The sequence below is a fragment of the Oncorhynchus tshawytscha genome, linkage group LG16 (genome assembly GCF_018296145.1).
Source record: "Oncorhynchus tshawytscha isolate Ot180627B linkage group LG16, Otsh_v2.0, whole genome shotgun sequence".
In the NCBI taxonomy this organism is placed as follows: Eukaryota; Metazoa; Chordata; class Actinopteri; order Salmoniformes; family Salmonidae; genus Oncorhynchus; species Oncorhynchus tshawytscha.
In genome coordinates this window covers 23,383,125-23,403,804 of record NC_056444.1, presented here as the reverse complement: position 1 = coordinate 23,403,804, position 20,680 = coordinate 23,383,125, and the positions used below count along the sequence as shown (strand labels likewise).

Below are 20,680 nucleotides of genomic sequence, written 5' to 3'. Positions count from 1 at the left end.
CAGATAGAAGTTCTGTTCCAGACTCTGTTACCTTGGTCTTATGGGTCCATAAGCCACATTTCAACACACAATGCAACAACGTGACCACTGAGGCTCCCTCCACACCGCACCACACACCAAATCACCGGGGTGATGACACGGCACTATGTGAAATGGCTTTCAAGAGCCAGTAGCAGCAGCCGAGTCAGCCCACAGTCAGGGTTAGGGTTAGAGCCAGCAGCAGTCAGCCCACAGTCAGGGTTAGGGTTAGAGCCAGCAGCAGTCAGCCCACAGTCAGGGTTAGGGTTAGAGCCAGCAGCAGTCAGCCCACAGTCAGGGTTAGGGTTAGAGCCAGCAGCAGTCAGCCCACAGTCAGGGTTAGGGTTAGAGCCAGCAGCAGTCAGCCCACAGTCAGGGTTAGGGTTAGAGCCAGCAGCAGTCAGCCCACAGTCAGGGTTAGGTTAGGGTTAGAGCCAGCAGTAGAGTCGATCAGCCCACAGCCAGGGTTATTAGGGTTATGGTTAGAGCCAGCAGTAGAGTCGATCAGCCCACAGCCAGGGTTATTAGGGTTATGGTTAGAGCCAGCAGTAGAGTCAATCAGCCCACAGCCAGGGTTATTAGGGTTATGGTTAGAGCCAGCAGCAGAGTCGATCAGCCCACAACCAGGGTTAGGCAGGGCCAGAGAATGATGAGGAGTCAATCCCCAACCACCCAGCCCCCCATAAACAAACACACTCTCTCACAGGCAAACACAGCCCTGTCCTCTGCATTCACACCACAGGGGTGACCTTTACCCCCCTACACAGACACCATGTGTTTCAATTTATCTCACGTGACAATCAGCCCATTGTCAGACATTATTTACATCCTAACTCACTCTGATCCAATACCGTCCACCTCTGCCTGAACTGCAGGGACCCGGACAGAGATAACACACACATCACTAAAGGGAGACGTGATGAAGTCAGAGAAACACTAAAACATTCTAACAATAATCACCTTAACTAGCGTGAGTCAATGTCATGCCATACCGCTAAAACTTCCACAATTGAAGTTCTTTCAGGAAACATAAAGTTACGTAAATTCAACGTAGTGCTCAGATTTCTCTTTTCTAGCCAAAAAATTAACAAACTAAAACATGAAACACTCTGCTCTTTTAACCACCAAAAACAGTTTACTACGCTTTACTAAGCAACAACATTTCCCTCACAGCTTCAGCGCCCATTTGAAGTTCCCTCCAAATGAAAAGCACCTGCAGTAGACAACCAAACATTCCTACAGTCCAGTGTTGTGTGTTCAGTGAACCCATCACCCCTGAAGTTGCACTCTGTCAAACAGTAGGGTTAGGGTTAGATCTTTAATTGCAAGCTATAGGAGACGCTTCAATGTAGATGAGAATGTAGCCTAGTAGCCTACCAGAGGTTTAATACGAGGCTACTTACACTACATGACCAAAAGTATGTGGACACCTGCTAGTCGAACATCTCATTCCAAAATCAAGGGTATTAATATGGAGTTGGTTTCCCCTTTGATGCTATAACAGCCTCCACTCTTCTGGGTAGGCTTTCCACTACATGATGGAACATTGCTGCGGGGACTGGCTTCCATTCAGCCACAAGAGCATTAGCGAGGTCGGCCACTGATGTTGGGAGATTAGGTCTGGCTTGCAGTCGGCGTTCCAATTCATCCCATAGGTGTTCGATAGAGCTGAGGTCAGGACTCTGTGCAGGTCAGTCAAGTTCTTCCACACCGATATTTACAAACCATTTCTGTATGGACCTTGCTTTGTGCACAAGGACATTGTCATACTGGAACAGGAAACGGTCTTCCTCAAACTTTTGCCACAAAGTTGTAAGTACAGAATCGTCTAGAATGTCTTTATATACTGTAGCATTAAGATTTCCCTTCACTGGAACTAAGGGGCCTAGCCCGAACCATGAAAACAGCCCCAGACCATTATTCCTCCTCCACCAAACTTTACAGTTGGCACTATGCATTGGTGCAGGTAGCGTTCTCCTGGCTTCCACCAAACCCAGATTCATCAGTCAGAATGCCAAATGGTGAAGCGTGATTCATCACTCGAGAAAATGTGTTTCCACTGCTCCAGAGGTGGCAAGCTTTACATCACTCCAGCCGACGCTTCGCACTGCGCATGGTGATCTTAGGCTTGTGTGCGGCTGCTCGGCCATGGAATCCCATTGTGTGAAGCTCCCGACGAACAGTTCTTGTGCTGAAGTTGATTTCAGAGGCAGTTTGTAACTCTGTAGTGAGTGTTGCAACCAAGGACAGACAATTTTTTACGTTGCAGCTCTAACAGAGCAGAAATATGACGAACTGACTTGTTGGAAAGGTGGCATCCTATGATGGTGCCATGTTGAAAGTAACTGAGCTCTTCAGTAAGGCCAGTCTACTGCCAATGTTCATCTAAGGAGATTGCATGGCTGTGTACTGGATTTTATACACCTGTCAGCAACGGGTCTGGCTGAAGTAGACAAATCCACTAATTTGAAGGGGTGTACTTTTGTATATTTAGTTGTATGTCTAATGACTGAAGCCATAGACAGACCACTGTTCATCTGGAACTGGCCTTTGTGTTATGATCATCATGAAGCTAAATGACATCCAATGTCTCCTTCTGCTCGTAGAAATATCTGGCTTGGTCCTTTGTAAGGTGTCTAACAGTGTTCCTGAGCCCACATAAGGCAGACAGACATTGAGCAGACTGGTCTAAATTACCACCACATTCCTCCAGGTTCCTCCAGGTTACATCAAAGGAGAGTAACAATACATTGTGTACCAAAATGGCACCCTATTCCCTATATTGTGCACTTCTTTTGACCAGGGCCCAGGTGAAAAGTAGTGCACTACATGGGGAATAGGGTGCCATTTGGGGCACACGCCACACACATGGTCAAGGAGGCGAGCACTCCACGCTCCTTTTCTCACACAGCAGAGCAGCAAGAGCGGAGAGCTCGCTACACATAACAGAGGAAAGCTGTGGCTGATTAGCACAATACAGTACAGACGGCGTTCCTCCAAAGTCATAAAGAAACAACCGCGTTTGATCATGGACACGTTTTCTACTGTCAATCGTTTTAGGTTAAAGCATCTGTTAATGGTCGTCGTTGTTTGATGTACTGTACAATCAAACATGATGTTTGAAATGTTTCTTGCATTCTAAATCAACGGGCTACAAACATTAGTCATTGTTACGTTGGTTGGATTTTAAAGACACCACATCGTTTAAAAGACCTTCAACTTTCAATGCATGCTTTTTTATTTTAAGTTAAAACGTGAACACCCTTGGTGCAATAATGAATGTACATCACGCAGCCTCCTGCATGCTTGTCTCTCCTTCAAGACCCTTTCAAAGAGTAATGAAGACACACACAGGCGGAGTATCTTCCTCTCTGATTTTGCAATGTGATGAAATATCAACAACAATGAACTGATTATATGATACATGGACACCAATGATTCTGTTTGTCTCCAAAGCTTGGGTCAATAAGGACAAAGACAGTTGGATCTCTCTCAAATATATCATGGCCCAGTGTACACTGTAACATACATCCGCATGGTCGTATTCACAAGAAATCAAATTGAAGAAAGCAGATTGAAATGGGGAGGGACTACCTGAACTTGTCTAATAAGAAACTCACATTTTTTGTTGCAAAACATTTTGTTGTGGCATACTACGGTGTGCAGTAATGAATACGACCCATGTTACACCAACCAATCAGAATGTACAGTACAGCCTTATATCCAACATCATGTGTTTACCTGAAAGACTTCCTCGTCAAGGATCCTGGTTCCGAACACAGTGATCCCGTTGGTGTTAATAGAGGCACGGTCACTCCTGAGGAGGGGTTTGGTGATCTTCTGTTTACAGTCCACGATGATGGTGACCGTCTTCTTCTCCACACTGATGGCCACACGATGCCACCTGTTAGAGGGAACAACAGAAACAAGATATGTGGTGAGAGATGTTCAGATTAGACCTCTGCAAAAACCTACCCTGAACGTTGAGCTCACCAAGTCAAACAGTGGAGTTATTTGTAGCGTTTAGCCAGGCTAACAAAAACCTCCACAAACAGACAGACCATGGGTTGTGTCTCAAATGGAACCCTATTCCCTATATGCTGTAGTGGACTACTATTTAGCAGGTTCCATAGTCTAAAATAGTGCACTATATAGGGAAAAGGGTGCCATTTGAGACACATACAAAGGGTTAACTGGGGTGGTCACGTGTAAGCCCATCACCTCCCAAAGCCCCCTTCAGGACAGTTTGCCACCGGCAGCACTTGGGCTATTACATTCCAGCTCAGGCCATGCAGCCAGGCCATGCAGCCAGGCCATGCAGCCAGGCCATGCAGCCAGGCCAGGCAGCCCAGGCCAGGCAGCCAGGCCATGCAGCCAGGCCAGGCAGCCAGACCATGCAGGCAGGCCATGCAGCCAGGCCATGCAGCCAGGCCAGGCAGTCTAGGCCAGGCAGCCAGGCCATGCAGCCAGGCCATGCAGCCAGGCCAGGCAGTCTAGGCCAGGCAGCCAGGCCATGCAGCCAGGCCAGGCAGCCAGGCCATGCAGCCAGGCCAGGCAGCGGAGCACATTTTTGCCCCCACACTCTGGCCCTGTTTAACACGGGATTATACTCATTAAACTCCAAACTTAATCCTCCTTCTGGGTTACTCAACATGACAGACGTGCTGAACATTGTGGAAAGTGTGTGTCAGGAAAGAGCAAGAGGGAGCAGAAGGTGCACAGTCAAAACATTGTCCAAAGGAGGAAGAGGATGAGGAAGAGGAGGAGATAGCAGGAGGAGGAGGAGATGAGGAGGAGGAGGGCCGGAACTGATCAGATCCCACTGACCAAAAGCCAAGGCAAGGCGCTCCAAGAACCAGTCAGTCAGCAATACTGATCAACATGTCTGCCCTTGGATGACAACTCTTTTACTGTATACCTCTCATTATGATAGCAACCCAAGCAATTAGTTAATCAGCCATTATGTACATGTTTGATTTTGGCAACAATTATAAAGGAAATCCACTTTGTCATCTGACGGTTGCTTCAGCTGATACCTTGGAAATGTTTGAATGTCTTTCCTTTGAATGACACGACAGCAATACTATCATTTTGCCACTGTTTAAGTACACATTTACAGTATATGTCTATAACAATGCATTAACTGAAGGGGGCTGGCCGGGTGGATAGGCAGCAGTAGTTACAGCCTAGTCAGTGATTTGGAAAAGGCCTTGTGTTGGACTTCATCCAAGTCCTTAAGTGCTAAGATCCTGCACAGAGTCCATTGCTCTTCACCCCGCAGAACTGCCACAAAATGGGGGTTACACTGTTCTGTTAGAATGGCAGCATGGTCTCTACTCTTACTCTGTGGTGTTAGAATGGCAGCATGGTCTCTACTCTTACTCTGTGGAGTTAGAATGGCAGCATGGGCTCTACTCTTACTCTGTTCTGTTAGAATGGCAGCATGGTCTCTACTCTTACTCTGTGGTGTTAGAATGGCAGCATGGTCTCTACTCTTACTCTGTGGTGTTAGAATGGCAGCATGGTCTCTACTCTTACTCTGTGGTGTTAGAATGGCAGCATGGTCTCTACTCTTACTCTGTTCTGATAGAATGGCAGCATGGTCTCTACTCTTACTCTGTGGTGTTAGAATGGCAGCATGGTCTCTACTCTTACTCTGTTCTGATAGAATGGCAGCGGGGTCTCTACTTTTACTCTGTTCTGATAGAATGGCAGCATGGTCTCTATTTTTACTCTGTTCTGATAGAATGGCAGCATGGTCTCTACTTTTACTCTGTTCTGATAGAATGGCAGCATGGTCTCTACTTTTACTCTGTTCTGATAGAATGGCAGCGGGGTCTCTACTTTTACTCTGTTCTGATAGAATGGCAGCATGGTCTCTACTCTTACTCTGTGGTGTTAGAATGGCAGCATGGTCTCTACTTTTACTCTGTTCTGATAGAATGACAGCATGGTCTCTACTCTTACTCTGTTCTGTTAGAATGGCAGCATGGTCTCTACTCTTACTCTGTGGTGTTAGAATGGCAGCATGGTCTCTACTCTTACTCTGTTCTGATAGAATGGCAGCATGGTCTCTACTCTTACTCTGTTCTGATAGAATGGCAGCATGGTCTCTACTCTTACTCTGTTCTGGTAGAATGGCAGCATGGTCTCTACTTTTACTCTGTTCTGATAGAATGGCAGCGGGGTCTCTACTTTTACTCTGTTCTGATAGAATGGCAGCATGGTCTCTACTCTTACTCTGTGGTGTTAGAATGGCAGCATGGTCTCTACTCTTACTCTGTTCTGGTAGAATGGCAGCATGGTCTCTACTCTTACTCTGTGGTGTTAGAATGGCAGCATGGTCTCTACTTTTACTCTGTTCTGTTAGAATGGCAGCATGGTCTCTACTCTTACTCTGTGTTGTTAGAATGGCAGCATGGTCTCTACTCTTACTCTGTTCTGGTAGAATGGCAGCATGGTCTCTACTCTTACTCTGTGGTGTTAGAATGGCAGCATGGTCTCTACTCTTACTCTGTTCTGATAGAATGGCAGCATGGTCTCTACTCTTACTCTGTTCTGATAGAATGGCAGCATGGTCTCTACTCTTACTCTGTTCTGTTAGAATGGCAGCATGGTCTCTACTCTTACTCTGTTCTGATAGAATGGCAGCATGGTCTCTACTCTTACTCTGTTCTGATAGAATGGCAGCATGGTCTCTACTCTTACTCTGTTCTGGTAGAATGGCAGCATGGTCTCTACTTTTACTCTGTTCTGATAGAATGGCAGCGGGGTCTCTACTTTTACTCTGTTCTGATAGAATGGCAGCATGGTCTCTACTCTTACTCTGTGGTGTTAGAATGGCAGCATGGTCTCTACTTTTACTCTGTTCTGATAGAATGGCAGCATGGTCTCTACTCTTACTCTGTTCTGGTAGAATGGCAGCATGGTCTCTACTTTTACTCTGTTCTGATAGAATGGCAGCATGGTCTCTACTTTTACTCTGTTCTGATAGAATGGCAGCATGGTCTCTACTTTTACTCTGTTCTGACAGAATGGCAGCGGGGTCTCTACTTTTACTCTGTTCTGATAGAATGGCAGCATGGTCTCTACTCTTACTCTGTGGTGTTAGAATGGCAGCATGGTCTCTACTCTTACTCTGTTCTGGTAGAATGGCAGCATGGTCTCTACTCTTACTCTGTGGTGTTAGAATGGCAGCATGGTCATTACTTTTACTCTGTTCTGTTAGAATGGCAGCATGGTCTCTACTCTTACTCTGTGTTGTTAGAATGGCAGCATGGTCTCTACTCTTACTCTGTTCTGATAGAATGGCAGCATGGTCTCTACTCTTACTCTGTTCTGTTAGAATGGCAGCATGGTCTCTACTCTTACTCTGTTCTGATAGAATGGCAGCATGGTCTCTACTCTTACTCTGTTCTGATAGAATGGCAGCATGGTCTCTACTCTTACTCTGTTCTGGTAGAATGGCAGCATGGTCTCTACTTTTACTCTGTTCTGATACAATGGCAGCATGGTCTCTACTTTTACTCTGTTCTGATAGAATGGCAGCGGGGTCTCTACTTTTACTCTGTTCTGATAGAATGGCAGCATGGTCTCTACTCTTACTCTGTGGTGTTAGAATGGCAGCATGGTATCTACTCTTACTCTGTGGTGTTAGAATGGCAGCATGGTCTCTACTCTTACTCTGTTCTGGTAGAATGGCAGCATGGTCTCTACTCTTACTCTGTGGTGTTAGAATGGCAGCATGGTCTCTACTCTTACTCTGTTCTGTTAGAATGGCAGCATGGCCTCTACTCTTACTCTGTGGGGTTAGAATGGCAGCATAGTCTCTACTCTTACTCTGTGGTGTTAGAATGGCAGCATGGTCTCTACTCTTACTCTGTTCTGTTAGAATGGCAGCATGGCCTCTACTCTTACTCTGTAGTGTTAGAATGGCAGCATGGTCTCTACTCTTACTCTGTGGTGTTAGAATGTCAGCATGGTCTCTACTCTTACTCTGTGGTGTTAGAATGGCAGCATGGTCTCTACTTTTACTCTGTTCTGATAGAATGGCAGCATGGTCTCTCCTCTTACTCTGTTCTGTTAGAATGGCAGCATGGTCTCTACTCTTACTCTGTGGTATTAGAATGGCAGCATGGTCTCTACTCTTACTCTGTTCTGATAGAATGGCAGCATGGTCTCTACTCTTACTCTGTTCTGGTAGAATGGCAGCATGGTCTCTACTTTTACTCTGTTCTGATAGAATGGCAGCATGGTCTCTACTTTTACTCTGTTCTGATAGAATGGCAGCATGGTTTCTACTTTTACTCTGTTCTGATAGAATGGCAGCGGGGTCTCTACTTTTACTCTGTTCTGATAGAATGGCAGCATGGTCTCTACTCTTACTCTGTGGTGTTAGAATGGCAGCATGGTCTCTACTCTTACTCTGTTCTGATAGAATGGCAGCATGGTCTCTACTCTTACTCTGTTCTGGTAGAATGGTAGCATGGTCTCTACTCTTACTCTGTGGTGTTAGAATGGCAGCATGGTCTCTACTCTTACTCTGTTCTGGTAGAATGGCAGCATGGTCTCTACTCTTACTCTGTGGTGTTAGAATGGCAGCATGGTCTCTACTCTTACTCTGTGGTGTTAGAATGGCAGCATGGTCTCTACTCTTACTCTGTTCTGATAGAATGGCAGCATGGTCTCTACTCTTACTCTGTTCTGTTAGAATGGCAGCATGGTCTCTACTCTTACTCTGTGGTGTTAGAATGGCAGCATGGTCTCTACTCTTACTCTGTGGTGTTAGAATGGCAGCATGGTCTCTACTCTTACTCTGTTCTGATAGAATGGCAGCATGGTCTCTACTCTTACTCTGTTCTGATAGAATGGCAGCATGGTCTCTACTCTTACTCTGTTCTGTTAGAATGGCAGCATGGTCTCTACTCTTACTCTGTTCTGATATAATGGCAGCATGGTCTCTACTCTTACTCTGTTCTGATAGAATGGCAGCATGGTCTCTACTCTTACTCTGTTCTGGTAGAATGGCAGCATGGTCTCTACTTTTACTCTGTTCTGATAGAATGGCAGCAGGGTCTCTACTTTTACTCTGTTCTGATAGAATGGCAGCATGGTCTCTACTCTTACTCTGTGGTGTTAGAATGGCAGCATGGTCTCTACTCTTACTCTGTTCTGGTAGAATGGCAGCATGGTCTCTACTTTTACTCTGTTCTGATAGAATGGCAGCAGGGTCTCTACTTTTACTCTGTTCTGATAGAATGGCAGCATGGTCTCTACTCTTACTCTGTGGTGTTAGAATGGCAGCATGGTCTCTACTCTTACTCTGTGGTGTTAGAATGGCAGCATGGTCTCTACTCTTACTCTGTGGTGTTAGAATGGCAGCATGGTCTCTACTCTTACTCTGTGGTGTTAGAATGGCAGCATGGTCTCTACTCCTACTCTGTGGTGTTAGAATGGCAGCATGGTCTCTACTCTTACTCTGTGGTGTTAGAATGGCAGCATGGTCTCTACTCTTACTCTGTGGTGTTAGACATAACATTTTACAAAAATCTAACAAAAAAAAAGATTTTCTCACACGAAACTAAACATGACATTACACTTTAAGCGGAAGATCCCATTCTAATATCTATCTAGACCACAAATGTCCACTGACCGGGTTACGGCTTCTTGCAAGCCCAGGAAAACAAACTACTCTGTAAAAAAAAAAAAACATTTGGCTGCTTAAGAAAACAACACAGAGAGACATAATACAACTATTTGTTAAGATAAAAAAACAGAGCGTTTTCTCAGCGTCTCCTCTGTTTGTTTGTTCTCCCGTGTTTCGCCACCGGCTCATGTACACTAAGCTACAGCTCTCAGGGAGAATTCAGGGATTTCCAAACCCCGAGCGGATAATCAGGCATCCACTGACGGAAACTAAGAGACTCTCTGCACAGAATCTGATTGGATGAGGTAATCCAGGAGGTTAATAATGTAAGGATAACATCCCTCCTCCAACCTCTCCTCCATTTTCCTCTCATGGCTGTGGTCAGAGTTCCCATGGTAGTCACTTCCGCGCCCAACTAATCCACTGTCTCTGACCCTTGTATCCCCTTGTACTTCTGTTACTACCCAGGACCCCCTAACCCTTCATATCCCCCGTGCTGCAGCCCAGGATCTAACCCTAACCCCTGGGACAGACCATTTCAGACCTAATCCTGTGATGGGTACCTGTGGTGAGACGAGGTGAAGAAGTTTTCTGCTTCTTAGTGAATACAGAGGACATGGCAGCAAGTAAGTATGATTAGGATTATCATACAGGCCGTGGCTGTACCTTGGCTTTATATATTACACGCCCCCTAACAAACATCCCAGCAGTACTAGCCACGTCAAGTTGAGCATGACTGAAAGGCATTCAAAGACCACAATATTTTGTCTTGCAGTGTTAACATAGAACCAATGATGACTAGTAAGACAAATCACATACACCAAAAAGATTGCCAAGGCACTCTGAGCATGCACCGGGTTTGAGTATGGACAGAGTCAGAGTGGAGAGACATGCACCAGGTTTGAGTATGGACAGAGTCAGAGTGGAGAGACATGCACCAGGTTTGAGTATGGACAGAGTCAGAGTGGAGAGACATGCACCAGGTTTGAGTATGGACAGAGTCAGAGTGGAGAGACATGCACCAGGTTTGAGTATGGACAGAGTCAGAGTGGAGAGACATGCACCAGGTTTGAGTATGGACAGAGTCAGAGTGGAGAGACATGCACCAGCTTAACTAAGCTCTGTTTTCATCCCTTCCCTCTAGTCTCTGTGAGCAGCGATGGTCTCTCTTCCTCCCTACCACCCCTCCCCTACCTCCCTCTCCCTGGTCTCTGTGAGACAAACCAGCAGCAGTAGTGGTAGATCAGGCTTTACTTACTTTCCGTCGGCCAGGTTGAGAGAGCGGAACAGGGGGTAGTCCTCAGGGGCGGGCTTGCCACTCTGGTCCTCATACAGGAAGACAGGTGAGCGTCCCACTTCCACCCCCAGCTGCTGCACGCCCTGCTCACTGTAAACAGACAGCAGGAAGGACTGGATGCCGGCCTTGGGCCTGAGGGTGGTCAGGATGGAGAAGTCTTCAGGGAACACACCCCCTACAGAACACACAGGTTTGGGTTAGAAATACAGAGATACAGTACGACACCCCCTACACAATGGACAGAACGCAGGTTAGATCAGGCTATAAATACACAGGAACACACCCCCTACAGAACACAGGTTAGATCAGGCTATAAATACACAGGAACACCCCCCCTACACAATGGACAGAACGCAGGTAAGATCAGGCTATAAATACACAGGAACACACCCCCTACACAATGGACAGAACACAGGTTAGATCAGGCTATAAATACACAGGAACACACCCCCTACACAATGGACAGAACGCAGGTTAGATCAGGCTATAAATACACAGGAACACACTATGTGACTGACTCCGTCGTAAGATCTTTATTGATTGAGACAAAAAGGAAATCAGAGGTGAGGACTTTTGGATTCAGTTACCCTTTACATTCTCACATAAATGTATACAGTTTCTTATAAATACACATTGCTTTTATGTTGTTTAGTGTAAGGTCTCATTTGTTCTAATATGACTATCCCAGGTTTACAATACTTCAAGCATCCAAATAGACATGAGCTTAATTATCTACTACTTTACTCATGTACATTTCCAGGCTTGTGCACAATTCTATAAGTTTCCGAGGACAATGATAATGAGTATGAAAAATCCCAGGTCTTTAGAGTAACATTTTCCTTTCGGAAGAGCCAAATTGGAAGGCAACCAATGCCTGCACATTAAAATAGATTTATTGACAGTTTTTTCGTAGTTTATTAGACAAAAATGATCCATTAGCGATTTCATAAGTTTTCCCAAAGAGGAAAAAAAAACGTCATAACAATATCCTACAAAACTTTAAGAGGACATAAAGTTACTTCAACTCAACAGATCTATGAATGAGTCATAGTGTAAAAAATGTGTGTAAAAAAAAACGAAAAAGAAAAAAAAACAAACATCTTACTGTCTCTCATAAAACAGCTGAAACACCTCTGGAGTATAATCAAGACTCATAATAATAGTTGATCACTTTTTACACATCTTCCATTGAGTCCATATTCTTCATTCCGCACGACCCTGTCCTGTAGGCAAGACTGAAAGCTTGACATGTGTCTTCCCTTGTCATGTTAATCCATTCAGTGGTGTGTGTTTTTGCTGATCTGTTTGTAGGAGCTTCACTACCTGACTTAATGCGTGCAACTTTACATGAGTCACAACTGTTGAAACGGTTCACTCCAGCCCTGTCGAGCCACAGAAATGTGATCAATGGTCTCTAAATCTTATTAACCAAACAGAAGCAGGCAAAGTACAGTACACCAACTCTACTGTGCCTCAGACCGCAAAAGAACGTGCATTGTGCTGTAGTTAGCCGAGCTAGTTCTCTCAGCCAGATTCTCTCTCTCTCTCTGGGGTTGGTGTATTACAAACACTCTGTGGGAGAAATACAGCACTGTCGTATAATCAGATCAGGGATGGCATCCCCTGTCAAAAGCCTTGGCAGGACCAACAAAAGACACATTTAAACACCACTCCCTCCGCTCGGCACAGCCAGGATGTGGGGCAGGACAGAGAGAGACAGGGGGGATAGAGGGAACGGGTTCGTCTTACCTGGGAATAACTGCTTGGTGGGAGCACTGATTTGGGCCAGTTTTCCAACTCTGTAGGCTGTGTCCGGCTTAGACGCTCTTCGGTTTGTGCAAAATCCTGATGTTTTCCGAACTCCTTCGGGGGAATTGTGAAAATCTAATACTTTTAGCACGTCCACCGGTTCAGCTGTCGGAAAGAGAGAGAAGATGCAACATGGTATATAATCTGAGAAGAACTTCAGATGGCACGTGAATCTAGATGGCACAGCACTCCGTTTCAACAGTAGGAATGTCAAGCAACCATAATCTATTGCACTTACATAAAATGCATGTGTCACGTCATGCCAAACTACTGTTTCATTCATGAACCTGGTCTTATAGCCTTCAATAGAAAGCACATTTCAATCCAACGAACCATGTGTAAGGTGACTCATCAAATAAAGTGCTACAGAATAGCTCGCTCTTTAATTAAGACACCATATCTATCTACTGAATATCCATTTCTGGTGATAAACTAATGAGGAAATAAATCAAATAATTGAACATAGACAGAAGCATTGGACAATATGTCAGATGCAGCATAAACCATAGAAGAAATCACCCACTGGGCACAGATGTCAATTCAACATTTAGTCCACGTTGGTTCAGCGTAATTTTGTTGACATTATGTGGAAAAAAAAGTTGATTCAACCAGTGTGTGTCCAGTGGGCTACACACGGGTTATACCCCCCCCCCCAAAAAAAAAAAAAAAAACAGGAGCCCATTGTGACACATCTGTGTGATCTGCATGCCCAGCTAACACTGTACGAGACCATGTGACAGGAAGTATCCCCATCCCAAAGCAGAATGACCACTAGCAGCATAATAAACAATGCTCCCACGGCCTGCCAATCTTATAACACAACGTTGTGGATGTAGGTATACTTTGATAAGGGTCACAGTCAGAGCCTGCACTCTGGGTTTCCCATACCCTCCAATCTGATGCTCTTTACATAAAGGAACCTGTGTTTGATCCGACACCCCAGTGAGACAGACCCATGGGAAAGCTGGGGTGGTGATCATACTGTTTATCAAAACACCTTCTCAGTGTTAACATCAGCTCCGTGATAGGGCTGGGAGACTGGGAGGTAGCACGTTATTCCTAAGAGTTCAACATAGAGTGTTGATATAGCATAGAAAACAGTAGACTGCTAAGAGAGAACAAAAAAATCTGCCTAGACTCAAAATCATGAGTGAGGAATTGAAACTGAGACTTGTTTCAGACTGTGCTATAGAATAATATACACATTACACAGGCAATACACTACCGGATTGTTAAGGGGCTTGAAGCTTCATCTGTTTTTACACGGTTCAGAACCAGCCCTTGCTGTCTAAAGGCATCAGCTAGGCCTTCTGTGGCTGGTCTAAAACCACTGTTTGCTTTGGCACGCACCAATCAGATCATTCATACGTTTCTTTAGCTACTTTATGCAAGGAGATCTTGTAAAAATGTATATTTTCCTCTGGACACACTCAGGCAGACATTCCAGCTCCACAAGGGACAAGCAAACTATAATGACATGCTTCATACTGCTCAATGGAGCATATGGAGAATCCTGTCCCTGTTTCAACATGAAGCAATTTCCATTGCATAAAAGGATGTCTTCAGTACTAACTAGATGATATATACAGTACATACAGTATATACGTAAGTACTGAGCCAAAACTAGCTGTTCTAACTAAGTCCACAATGTGTTGGTTTCCTACCTCAAACTAAACGCATGACCTGCTTTAATATATTCACTATGACTGTTATCGTGTTATATATTTCACAGCATGAGGTGTTGTTTCTGCATTTATCTCATCGGGTCATCAACATCACCATTAGTGACAATCTAATCCGTTTGTTTTTAGTCGGGGTGTGAGAGTGTCAGTGCTTAATGAATGACTGACAGGTGTCAGGGAGAAGCTGCCATAGGTCATACCTGTATCTTTCCCATTCCTATGCTAAATTATTAGTGCACCCACACATAGGAGGTTCCTATCTGGGTCTCTTGTCTCATATAGGACAGATAGCTACCGTGATTAAAACATGTGTCTCAGAATAGACTCAGGAAAAAGCTATTTTTATACATCACCAAAAAACTACTTCTCCAAAAAGTCTATATTAATTAGTCTTAAATTAAACAGCAACCACTCTCCTTCATCTATGCTTTGAGGCCTGGGTTGAAAAAGACAAGAAAAATAAACGATGTCTGAGAGAGTCTGCAGAGGCAGAGTACCACACACACACACACACACACACACACACACACACACACACACACACACACACACACACACATATATATACACCAGCAGCACATTCCCCAGGCTGAGAACACACTCATGACCCCCTTAAATCTCTCAAAAGCAAAGGTCTGTCACATCTATTATTCTGTGTCCCAAAGGAAACCTTCTTTGTGTTGACCAGTCTGCCTGCCCATTGAACCAACCATACCCCGACTCCCCCTCCATCACACCAAGGCTATAGCCCCTATATATGACTGAATGAATCACTCACCCAGGGGGAAAGACAGAGACAAACTTAGCTACTCAAAATGGACTCAAAATGGAACAAAAAACTATAGACAAAGTTGAAAAGAATCTCAGAAGAATATAATGTTACTCTGAGAGAGAATAGGGATATGATAGGGATAGGGATATCATCTCCAAGACCACGTGGTAATTTTGTATACTGTGAAAGGTACCCAGGAAGCTACAAGGCTTTTCTAACTGAACTGAAGAGCTCTTTGTGAGTGAGTTTTATTCCAAGAGAGCACCTCTCTCTCTCTCTCTCTCAGTCAGCTCTGACTGTCTCAAGGCCTCATATATTCCAGATGGGTGGTAATTTGGCCAGTGGGCGACCCCCTCACCCAGGTGCCAAAAAAACGTCAATACACCCGAATCCATTAAAACACCAAATGAGTGTGTGAAGTCTCTAAAACCACCCATCTGATGAGCTGGTGTGAGTTTGCTCATGGCCGCTGTGCAAATAAGGACACATATCTCCCAGTCCAAATCCCTAGGTGGCACGGGAAGGAAAGGGGCCCTACATAATCCGAAGGGGAAAAGGGCCAACTCATAGTATCCACATACAGGGGCCTCCACTGTTGCTCAGTTATTGGCTGTTCAAAAAGATCTAGTGGAGGCTGCTGAGGAGAGGACGGCTCATAATAATGTCTGGAACGGAGCAAATGGAATGGAATGTATTTGATACTACTGCACCTATTCAGCTCCAGCCATTACCGTGACCCGTCCTCCCCAATTAAGGTGCCACCAACCTCCTGTGAGACCTACAGTGTGCTAATTGATGAGGTTGGGGGGGAAGAAGAGCTAGGCAACATTAGCATAAAATATACATGGGTTGCAGGTTTTTATGTTACCTCACTTGTCAAGTTAACACATGGATATTCATGCAGATGTATAGACAAGACAACAGTGTGTTTCTGGCAGTTCTACAAAGACTAAAACATAGTTCTGGGAACAGAGGCCAAAAAATGTGCTCTTCGGGTCTTTTTTCATCACAAAACATGCCAGATCATCAGTCAGATATGAGGAGCATGTAAGAAGGATATATTATGTTCCAGACTTTGTTGTTTTTGGGAGGTGAAATTGGCTGGTAAAAAGAGAATACCTTTTCACCTGCTGCTCCCTGAGACTCAAATAATGTATTCAGACAGAATATCTCTCCCTCTACCCCTACTCTCTCGCTCTCCCTCTCCTCTCTCCCTCTCCCTCTCTCACTCTACCCCTACTCTCTCCCCTATTGGACTTCCACACTCCAGGCTCTAACAACACTGCTTTATGCTGGTGTGTCATACCAAGGAAAATTCACTGAAAACGATCCATGTTTCAAAGTGTGTGTTTGTTCTGCTCTCTTTAACTCTTTTAATTCCACTGCATAAATATCAAAGCTGAATATCACCTTGCGGACTTCTACTTCATAAATACCCCCAAAAGTCTAAATATATAGCCTAATTACAAGGCATGGCTTATACAGTCCAAACAACATGTAATCATGTAAAAATCAAAATCACCATCATGAGGTAAAGGGGGAGTGATCATGATGAACGACATAAATAATCCCCATCAATATCCCCAACAGGCCAATGTAAATCAAACTAGTCATGGATGAGACAGTCGGCTTGAAACTACCTACAACAAATAGAACAAAAGTCCCCTTCACTTTAGACCTGATTGTCCATGTTTCCTTACCCTTCAGAGAGAGAGAGAGAGAGAGAGAGAGAGAGAGAGAGAGAGAGAGAGAGAGAGAATAAAGCCTTTTGAATTGAATTGAAAGAGAGAGATGTGTTTCTGAGGGCAGAGATCAGGGTAGAGTAGAGTAGAGTGGGTTTTGAGGGTTCTGTTTGTCTGCAGGAATGCACCAGAGAGGAGCCCATGCCCCAGGGGCTGTGAAAACGTGTCTGTACACTGCTAGCTCAGAGAAGGCACCCTTCAGAAACAGCCTAATGCTCCATAAACACCAGCAGAGAAACTCACAAAGACATAAAACACATACTGTATATACAGTAGGCGATAGGACAGAAAAATTGATGGAAGTGAATAGTAAATAGCGACTTATATGGGTTTCAACCATGACGAGTTCTGTGTAGGCCTTGTTCTGCTCTGGACGGCCATTATCAAATATTGAAATACTGAATGGGGGCGACGCATATACATGAACAAATATAATACATTGACTGTTCCCAGAAGTACAATCATCAGAATGCAAGTAAGAAGAGCCATAAGAATGAAAAAGACCAATGTCATCAACGGTTTAGATTCAGTCTGATAAATCCCTCTTGATGAAATATCTACAATAGCATAACACTATAATAAAGTCTGTAGCCTAAGTAAAAGAAAGATGCATGTATCCTAGAGAAGTAGTTTAATTATAAAGAGGTCTATGATGTTGAAGACCTAGAGTCAGTGACTCACTCACCCCCCACTATGGGAGTAAGACTGGACTGTATGCTGCTGGCCTATATACTATTGGCCGGCCCTTTGAAGCCTCTAAAATAATAGGGAAGTGCAACGAGAACCATCATCAAATAACTGCACAGCACTTAGACTGGAAACATTCCCACCATGAGGGAGTGCGCACCGCTCCGAGCTTAGACAACACGGCCTTGTCTCCCCAAACCAAACATGCAAGTGCAAAATTCAGGGGGAAATGTTGGCCACGAAGTTGCACAAGCCCCTCCAGTCTCTCGCTGGTCTTCAGTGCGGACTAGGGCAGTGTGGAGAAAGGGTCCTCCTTTTGGCAAGTCAGTGATGTGCTGCTTGACCACTCTGAATCTATCAGAAAGTCCACGGGCACGGACAGCACAGGGGCAGACTGGGACCAAAAATCGGCTCAGGCATTTCTAACACAACAGCCCATTTTTTTCCTCGAGGCTCCCATTATTAGCCAGATAATGATAATTCTGCGCAAAAATCTGAAGTTAGACAGGCCGGCCCACTGGGCTACAAATAGACCAGCCCATCTGGTATTTGAAGTACCAGTTGGCCAGTCCGCTCCTGGGCCACCATATACCATGACCCGAAATAATGCCAGTAAATTTGCAGTGCCAGGTAAAAATGCGAATAAATAAAGTCTAGTTAAATAATGAACAATCTCCTTATTACTAATGAAAATGTAGCCATGACACACCCTTCCCCAGTGGATGAGTCTCAAGGGTCTGCCACACTGCACAACTCCCCAATGTCACTGATCAATCCATGCCAATATTCAATATCATTTCATTGTTAAAAATGGATTCCAGCTTGCAATGACCACACTTTCAGAAATAGATGCATTGTCTAGGCTACAGGGGGACAAGAGAGGCAGGTAGAGTAGCGGTTGGGCCAGTAACCAAAAGATTGCTGGTTTGAATCCCCAAGCCTATTAGGTGAAAAATCTGTTGATGTGCTCTTGAGTAAGGCACTTAACCCTAATTGCTCCTGTAAGTCGAAGAGTGTCTGGTAAAATGTATGGAAATCAGGGCCCAGTTTTTCAAAAGTTACGAATCTGGATTTTGCCTATCAGGTAGGATTAAATGCATAGAAATATAATGAATAGAATGGGGGTCCCCATTCAAGTCAATGACTCATCCATTATATTCATTCTTTCTATGCATTTAATCCTATATGATAGGCGAAATCCACATAGATAATTATTGAAATACTGGGCCCAGATGAAATAGAATTCAATACCTAGGCTATAATGTGCGCAGTATAACGGATCTAAATGGACCATTACTGTTTTAATGTATTATAAAACAGTAATGTGACCATTGACAATAACTAATAAGGACTATATTAAATGATACCGGGTGCTTTAGAGAGATTCGGATAGCCTACCCCGGATTTAGGTCTTGAAATTTCTCGTGCCCCGGAGCCATGAATAAAATTGACAGACACCTCTCCTCTGGCTGCATAATTATTTAACAAACTGTGAGGCTGCAATCTCAAGCCGTGCGGAATTCCACACACACCTAACGGACCACTAATTCTAACGAGTTTTTTTTCCAGCATAAACCTCTAAAGCTGTCTCTAAATGGGGTGCTAGACAAATTATTTAACGGCTCCTTCGCAACGAAACTAAGCGAAGTACCTGAAAAGAAAAGGATGTTGACCAAATAAACATTGTGGATAATAATTGTGCGATATGAGATAACTGTTTCAACTTTATGGTGTATATAAAAGCTATTTAATCATGCATAAAACTGTCGTGGAAAAACAAGTAGAGAGTATATTAGCTACAATGCATTTCAATTAATGTAAAATAACAAAAATCGTCATAACCCTTTGAAACACTTGACATAGTGATAACTACATCTATTTGGAACCAATGTCAATAGTATACAACGTATATTTGGGTCAATATCTTTGAACTTAAATGTTCAATAAAATATGTGAGTCGCTTTACTTTGTGAGGAGGGGCACTTTGGTTCAATTGTAGTTAATTGGTAGCTATACATCCACAGATCGTTTGACTGAATCATATAGGGTCAATCTCTTTCCTACCTTTCTTCTCACATCTAGTTGCGTTGCTCATTGAAAATACAGTTGCCAAAACCCGACCCTTTTGTTTTCCCTGATCTCTCCATCATGTTTTCTGACCAGACCCACGTTTTCTGCCGCGGTTGAATGACAGTCCCTACTCTCCAGTACTTTTACACGCACTTTTTTGGATCCTAAAAGTATTCTTACCTGCTCTGACATGTGTAGCCTGCAGAACCAGGGTTAAAGTGATGAATGCGGTTACAGTGGAATCCATAATCCACCTTTTCGTTTTCCACCTTGTGGACCACCTTTGCATCTCCATGGTCGGCGCCCACAAAAGTGAACAAAACTTGGGCGACTTCAACTGATTTTAAATTACTTCCCTTCCACAATCCCAAATGTGATGGATAATTACACTAAACAGCCATAAGTAAGTGTTTAGCCTCTTCTCTCAGCCACTCCAGGCCCCTGTACGGTCTTCTTTTCCAGTGCCCAGCCTTCTGACTGAAGGTATTTGGGCTTTAATCAAAACTCCCAGAGAGCACTCGATACCCTAGGAGCCACACCGACAGGAGGGCTGGGCAAGCACCACAAACCAAACCCACGGTTACAGCGAAATGACAAGGGGAAAAGCCCCCGATTAGCAAATCACGGGGCTAGAAATTCTCATTGGGATCCACCCATCAGTTTTGCAAAGCTGATGTGAATTCTTCCCTGAGCGCTCGTCCACGTATATATATTTTTTAAATAAATAGTAAGATAAAAAAAAAAACGGCTTCGACTTTCTGGAAATGTCCCGGGAATTAACGGAATGCCATTGGGGTGAGAGAGAATTAGGCATGTGAGCAATTCTCAGTGTTGGACAGTGTCTTGTGGACTGTCTGCCCTGTCCCACATAGAATATTGTTCTGCTCTGGTCACCTGCTGCCGTTAGTGTTGGTTGTGTTCACATAGGAGACAATATTAGTTTATTAGAGCAAACAA

General features: G+C 44.2%; 1 protein-coding gene across 7 annotated transcripts in view; it reads right to left on the bottom strand.

Annotated features, from left to right (window-relative positions):
* Positions 1-20,354, bottom strand: part of col11a1a (collagen, type XI, alpha 1a) — a 92,672-nt gene extending 72,318 nt beyond the window's left edge. For 2 of the 7 annotated variants that reach the window (XM_042298995.1, XM_042298996.1), the window contains exons 1-4: positions 19,904-20,354; positions 12,711-12,875; positions 10,923-11,136; positions 3,760-3,922 (exon numbers count right to left, since the gene is read on the bottom strand). In XM_042298995.1, the coding sequence (XP_042154929.1) occupies positions 3,760-3,922; positions 10,923-11,136; positions 12,711-12,875; positions 19,904-20,018 (657 nt within the window). In that variant the 5' untranslated portion in view covers positions 20,019-20,354. The remainder of the gene's footprint in view (positions 1-3,759; positions 3,923-10,922; positions 11,137-12,710; positions 12,876-19,903) is intronic. The other 5 variants (XM_042298997.1, XM_042298998.1, XM_042298999.1 and 2 more) reach the window with 3 other exon arrangements.
* Positions 20,355-20,680: the final 326 nt, after the last annotated feature.